This window comes from Batrachochytrium dendrobatidis (genome assembly GCF_000203795.2).
Source record: "Batrachochytrium dendrobatidis JAM81 unplaced genomic scaffold BATDEscaffold_1, whole genome shotgun sequence".
Classification (NCBI taxonomy): Eukaryota; Fungi; Chytridiomycota; class Chytridiomycetes; order Rhizophydiales; genus Batrachochytrium; species Batrachochytrium dendrobatidis.
In genome coordinates, this window is record NW_006281099.1 from 2148442 (window position 1) to 2155358 (window position 6917).

The following is a 6917-nucleotide window of genomic DNA, read 5'->3' on the forward strand; positions in this document are numbered from 1 at the left end:
CACGTGACACGGCCTGTCCGCTGGTTGCATGTTTGACATGCATTTACATGATTGGCTGGAGTTGCCCTGAAACGAGTGGATCTGTATTTCACTCGTCAAATATATAAATACTTGTATTTTATTCACGAATAGTATCCAGAAAACAACCGCTTTCCAAACTCATAGCCTATATATGTTTAAAATGATGTCAGCATATACTATTCCAAGCTGTGATGCACAGTAATTCAGATCAGCTTACTGGATATCATGATGCCACAAGCAGGTGCAACCTTGACGAATCGTGGAACTAGCCCAGTAAACAGTCCCCTCCATCCACTTTGTTGCAACACGCCATGGAAACTTGCCAGCATTGAAAGAGATTTAGTACTATTGGTATGTGATATTTGTTGTAATGTTTTGACTACATCGAATGGATGTGTTAAAATCGCCGAGATCTAAATAACAATCATTGGTTGGTAACGGGGTTGAAATGCGGCACTTGGTTTTAGAATAAAATTTCAGGGCTATGATATCCTGTGATAAACTTACAGATCCAGATACGGAGCCGGCGATAAATGATGACTTTAGCTCGTTCTCCACATTTCCATGTTTATCCGAAACAACCAATTCTTTCTTAATCTGTTCGTACCCCACCCAATATATGGCTGAAAATGGTACATCTCGCCATAGCGTAGGTAATAATCCACGAAACAGTGATTGCAGCCCATTAGATTTGATATGGTTGGATATACCTTGCATAGTTTCTCTCATGCTACTATCTCCTGCTTGCATTCGCGTCCTGACTAGCTCAATCGGTGAAATCACTGTTGCTGATATAACTAATTGGTAAAACAGGTGTCAATTTGTTGGATATGCAACTACATATATAGACGAGACAAATCTATCAAAAAATATACTTCGTGCCAATGCTCCTGCAACAAGCGGTGCGTACGCTTCTATACCCATATGTGACATATGCCTGCCAAACGCTTCTCTCAAAAAATCGTAGCCAATGTAATATACTGTGGTGGATGGAATTGACATAATTCTAATTGGTTTCAATATTTAAGCATTAAAAATCAGCTTGATTTGGTAATGTCAAATATCTAAAACGGCTTACAAAGTAGGTGTTAACCCTCTCCAGAGTGCTCTAAACCCCTCATTGCGTGAGATTGATAAAATTGATGCCTATGAATAATGTAAACTCGGTCAGCAGCAGTCTGATAAACACAGACAAGTATAGAAATGTATACTTGCAATGGTTCCACGAGACACTGCAGGCTCTGCACCCAGAGTAGGTCCTAATGAGCTCATTAAAGATCCTGAGCCAGATACGACTTTTGAAACATTTTTTAAATTAAGCCCTTGCATGGACTCGGATATAGGGTTATGCAGTCTAGTCCTATAAGCTACCGATTTACAGTTTCTTGAAAGCACGTCGCTGTCTAATAAAAAGTATCTAGGACAGGTTGCTCGCTTGTTCAAGTTTGGCTCAAATGCTGCTTGTTCTGATTGCAATCTTGTCTTGACTACATCAAATGGAGTCACTAAGAGTATAAATCATGATCAATTTTAGTTTTTTTTGCATTAACAGATGAGAAAAAGCGATCAGTTAGATTCGATTGCTCAAGTCAAATGGATTCATAGACTGGTTAAAAGGAAATATGCTTTATGCACTCCGTGATGTCCATCATATACAAGAATCCAATATTAAACAATTAGATATAGAATCGTTGCAATCGATAATATTGAAATGCATGCTGACCTCAATTCACCTGAATTGAAACATACTTTAACGATTCATATCGATCCATCGCAATCAATACTTACTCAGTAGCGATGTCAGAACTGCCCCCATTCCAGCAGACATGATTCTTTGAATAGTCGTTGGCTGCTTTGGTTGTTTCTGCATTAGTGTTGAATTTAAGGATGGCGGTGGATTGTTTGACGCACTTTCTAGCAGGAAGATGGGTTTTATCGCAGTAACCATATATCATCAAAAACAATGATGTCAATACAGAATCAAACTAGCCGTTATAGGAATGACCTTTATGTTAGAGTAGTCTCGAAAAGCAGATTTAATGTAGCTTTGATTGGCTTTTGGGTGAATCACAGCTAGCGACAAAGAGCATGATAACAGAGAAAAAGTCGGAAATCGGAAAAATGAGAAATTGTCAGCAACCATCACTCTCAGTGCATATCATGTATTGAGATAGTATTTGCACAAACTCATTCACATCAAAATGTGTTTTCTTGCCAGTGTTGTTTTGCAAAGATCGGTAGATTGTCTGCTGATCTGAATGACATGAGTATCTACTGATCGTGTCTTGTATATCGCGATGACAATCTGGTTTGTTGACACGGCCAGTTTATTGAACGACCTGCTGGTCGTTGATTCAATATAGGACAACGTTCCTCGTTTGGTCCAGTGGTGACTGTTTGCTGAACTTGACGCTTCATCTATATAGTGTATATTAAATTGATTGTACAATTCTACAAACTTGAAACTCTTGTTGAAATGTGCAACAGCAATCTGGTTGATGCCATCAATATTTCCAAAACAGGATAAGATTGGATTGCTGAAACACATACATTTTTTTGCATTCTCATTCCTATTGTTGCCAGTCGTAACATGAGCTTGCTGTCGCCTATATCATTGACGACTCAGTATATAGGTCAAGGATTGGCATTCATGCGACAAATATTTATGTATATTGAGAAAATGAGCAAAATGAGACTTTCCGAGTTGAATTCAATGAATTTGTTGTTGGCCACGTTTATTATTTATACTCGAGGAAACAATTACTTCATAAAAATCATGCCACTACCTTCGTATGTGGCTGCAATCTTGGCAATGGCATTTGAGAAAGCCGCAGTACGATGGTCAATTCCCTAAGCATTAGCATCCACATATAAAGATGCATGTGGTGATAGTGTGAGCTCAACAATGAAATGTGATCAAAAGTGCTAAAGCAGAGCATGCAAATGAAATTTAATATACCTTTTTCAGAGCTGTAGTATGGGTCTCAGCACAAGCAACAATCATGGTGTCTTCCAACCCAGAATAAACAAGATCGTGCTCCTCAGCACCAGTAGTAACTTGGCGACGCTCTGTCACAGAAAGCTGACGGCCAGCAACTTCCTCAACCAAATTCAATAGCTTGGACTTTCCCTGCTCATCCCATCTCTTATTCATACGACCAAAACGGACATGGCTCAGATTCTTGAGCCATTCAAAGTAAGACACTGTGACACCTCCAGCGTTCATCAAAAGATCGGGAAGCACCGGAATGCCACGCTGGATAAGAACATCGTGTCCGGCAGGAGTAATAGGACCATTGGCAGCCTCGGCCACAATCTTGGCCTTGATTTTGGAAGCATTACCAAGGTGGATTTGCTGTTCTAAAGCAGCAGGAACCAAAAGATCGCATTCTTTTTCCAAAAGACTGACACTATCTTTGACAAAAGAGCCTCCTGCGAAACCTTCAAATGTCTTTGTGGCATTACGATGAGAAAGAAGAGCCTCAATATCGAGGCCATTTTCATTGTAGATTCCGCCATTGTATTCTGCAACACCGATAATCTTTGCACCATGTGAGCTCAAAAAGCGTGCAGCCCAGTAGCCCTGGTAAGTATGATAGAATCAGTAAACATTCGTTAGGATAACGTTCCAAATAATAGTTGGTGATGTATGCAGAGTTTCCAAAAGATACATACGACATTGCCAAAACCTTGAACAACAACACTGAGGTCTTCAATCTTGCCACTCAAACCAGTCTGCTGTTGAATTTCTTTAAAACCAAGAAACTCACGAATGCCAAAGAATACACCAAGACCCGTGGCTTCGGTGCGACCACGAACTCCACCTTGAGAAATGGGCTTGCCGGTTACACAAGCGGCAGCGTTTACATCGCTGGGATTAAACTGGCGGTAAGTGTCAAAAATCCAAGACATTTCTCTGCCCGATGTACCCATATCAGGAGCTGGGACATCGATACCGGGGCCAATGAAATTTTTTTGGCATAGCTCAAGAGTGAATCGTCTGGTAATGCGCTCAATCGTACGCTCATCGTATTTTAAGGGGTCTATTTTTACTCCTCCTTTGGCGCCTGTTAAAAGAGAAATAGTATATAGGCAGCAGGTAAAAGATGAGCATTGTAAAGCCGGCGAGTATTAAACCGAGAACATGGAATGGCAAAAATCTTGAAATGCATTACCACATACCACCAAAGGGAACATCGACAACAGCATTCTTATATGTCATCAAAGACGCCAATGCCTCGACTTCTTGGAGATCGACATCGGCCGAGTAACGAATACCGCCTGAATAACGAGTTTTCAAGACAAATTGATTAGATTTTAAAATATTAGAAACCATACATCTACTAGACTTGCCTTTAACAGGTGTACGATGGCGAGAGTGCTGAGCACGGTATCCTTGGACAATCTCAGTGGTTCCGTCAGGCAGCTCTATTGGGAATGTAACAGAAAGAATACCATCAGTGCGCTTGATATGAGCAAGTGCCTCTTTGCTGACATTGGAATGCTTTGCTGCACGCTCAAAAAAGATCTCTACGCTTTGCAAAAAATTGGGCTCGCCAGTAGCAGATGAGTGGTTCAATCGAAGGGCTACAGAAGAGATAAAAATGCATTATATAGAAGCCAGTCAACTACCAAAGTAAACCAATCCAACTCCAAAAAGCATAACTGAATAGTTGGACAGCCAGAACACAGGTATACATTTGTAAATGAAACAGTAAAAAGACAGGCTAGAACCAAAGTGATTCTTTTCAAGTATCTTTAAAACTCGAGCAACTTGGATCATCATCACCCTTTAGCTCAACTACACTGTCACAAAATAAGAAACAGGATGTACATGACGATCAGATATCGACTGCACTCTCCAGCAGCAACTTGAGCTGCGAATAGTGAATTCAACTACAATCAATCAAATGGCTGGCTGCATAAGGGTTGGGTAGACTGACGTACAAGAACTAGCAATAGCCAAGGGAGTAGCCCAAGACTTGGTAGCAAAGGGAACGCATCGACGAACTAGAGCGGCATGAAACATGGATAAGACTGGTTTCAGATATAACTTGAACTATATTTTCTTTCGTTGATCCTTGGCAGCTGTCCGTTGGCTCCATCACGTGGGCTTGGTCTCTACATTAACCCTGTTGCTATTGAGCTACTCCATTTCATGACAAAAGAGCGAGTGGTGAAATGCATGAACCGGTTCATACACCCGTAAATAGTCATGAATCACAGCTAGCGACAAAGAGCATGATAACAGAGAAAAAGTCGGAAATCGGAAAAATGAGAAATTGTCAGCAACCATCACTCTCAGTGCATATCATGTATTGAGATAGTATTTGCACAAACTCATTCACATCAAAATGTGTTTTCTTGCCAGTGTTGTTTTGCAAAGATCGGTAAGATTGTCTGCTGATCTGAATGACATGAGTATCTACTGATCGTGTCTTGTATATCGCGATGACAATCTGGTTTGTTGACACGGCCAGTTTATTGAACGACCTGCTGGTCGTTGATTCAATATAGGACAACGTTCCTCGTTTAGTCCAGTGGTGACTGTTTGCTGAACTTGACGCTTCATCTACATAGTGTATATTAAATTGATTGTACGATTCTACAAACTTGAAACTCTTGTTGAAATGTGCAACAGCAATCTGGTTGATGCCATCAATATTTCCAAAACAGGATGAGATTGGATTGCTGAAACAAATGAAAGTTTGACGGTTGTCCTTGCTTCTTTCTGCTATGTTGGACTTCTCGTATCGAATTTTCTAAACATGCTGTAATATTGTTGTGCTAGTGCTGTAATTTCAGCTGTGGATATAGTTTGCAATAGTGCTCTTGGTATACATATATATCTGCTGGATGTTCTCCTTATACCTTGAAGGAGATGTAATTTTATCAAATGACTTGTTATATTTATTATACAGCAGTAGTAAGGGTAGAGCACCGAATGATACCGCTTTTCATTTACTGCAACATTTTACGCTTTCTTCATATTAATTGAAAGTTTGGTAAATTTCGTCATTCACATTATCCAATAAAAAATCAGTTAGATGTACAAAAATGAAGATATTATCTTTTGATTTACCAAAGAACTTGAATGTATCATTTGTCATAAATGAATTATCCCGCAATAATATCAGAACAGAAAGAAAGCTGTCATAAAACGTATTATTAAGAACATGCTTTTTACTATGCAAGATGAAAAAGTAATTACATAAGGGAACAACTAGTTTTTGATCCAACAATGCCCAGCTCAATTTTGTTGATCTCATCATTAATTTCAGCATCAACAATATCTTCCCAAGAAATTGCCTTTTTTGTTTTCTTGACGAAGTTTTTTTGCTTGATGTGCATAACGGAGCCGCCGACTGTAGTCAGGGGAAAAGCCAAAAGAGTAGTGGCGATAACATTCTGGATAGATGGTGAAGAGAATGCTTTGTGGTCGACGTCACAAACAATTTGCACAAAAATGTCCGCAAATGTCTGACAGTTTCTGTACAGTCGTCGGTAATCGCCAAAATGCAAAATCAGTGATTCTCCAACAGCGGCGATAGCATCTAGTGGAAGAGATGTTGAGCCAATTTCTTCTTTAGCAGTCACCTTTCCTTCATCGATCCATTGTTGTTTAAAATCCTGTCTTTCAAACTTGATTCCCACCGGCTGTCTGTTTTGATCCAACTTGAAAACAAGGTGGTGCAATAGCCCATCAACAACGATTCCCCAATGACCTGTTGTTCCACTGGCCCAACCCGAATAGAATGATGGAGGTTTCCCATATAAAACCACACCGTAAACCAATACAGCTTCGACTCTTCGGCTCTTTATAGACTCCTTGTATTGGCCTTTAGCAGCATTGATAATTGACTGCTTCTCTTCTTCTGTCAAGACTGCGGCAGGAG

The 6917-nt window shown here is 40.0% G+C and overlaps 3 protein-coding genes across 3 annotated transcripts; all 3 read right to left on the reverse strand.

Annotated features, from left to right (window-relative positions):
• Positions 1–122: 122 nt before the first annotated feature.
• BATDEDRAFT_21867 (uncharacterized protein) lies at positions 123–1969 on the reverse strand (the record flags this gene model as incomplete). The annotated part of the gene is made up of 7 exons (XM_006675339.1): positions 123–166; positions 239–434; positions 529–818; positions 897–1027; positions 1100–1167; positions 1255–1526; positions 1810–1969. 7 exons carry the CDS (start codon positions 1967–1969, stop codon positions 123–125), a joined length of 1161 nt encoding a protein of 386 aa, XP_006675402.1.
• Positions 1970–2739: 770 nt separating this feature from the next.
• Positions 2740–5050, reverse strand: BATDEDRAFT_34107 (uncharacterized protein; the record flags this gene model as incomplete). Its single annotated transcript, XM_006675688.1, has 6 exons — positions 2740–2871; positions 2981–3604; positions 3697–4088; positions 4204–4302; positions 4366–4608; positions 4969–5050. 6 exons carry the CDS (start codon positions 5048–5050, stop codon positions 2782–2784), a joined length of 1530 nt encoding a protein of 509 aa, XP_006675751.1. The 3' UTR covers positions 2740–2781.
• A 961-nt stretch (positions 5051–6011) lies between these two features.
• Positions 6012–6794, reverse strand: BATDEDRAFT_21869 (uncharacterized protein; the record flags this gene model as incomplete). Its single annotated transcript, XM_006675340.1, has 3 exons — positions 6012–6207; positions 6233–6696; positions 6747–6794. The coding sequence occupies 3 exons, from the start codon at positions 6792–6794 to the stop codon at positions 6012–6014; spliced, it is 708 nt and encodes a 235-aa protein (XP_006675403.1).
• Between the last annotated feature and the right edge of the window lie 123 nt (positions 6795–6917).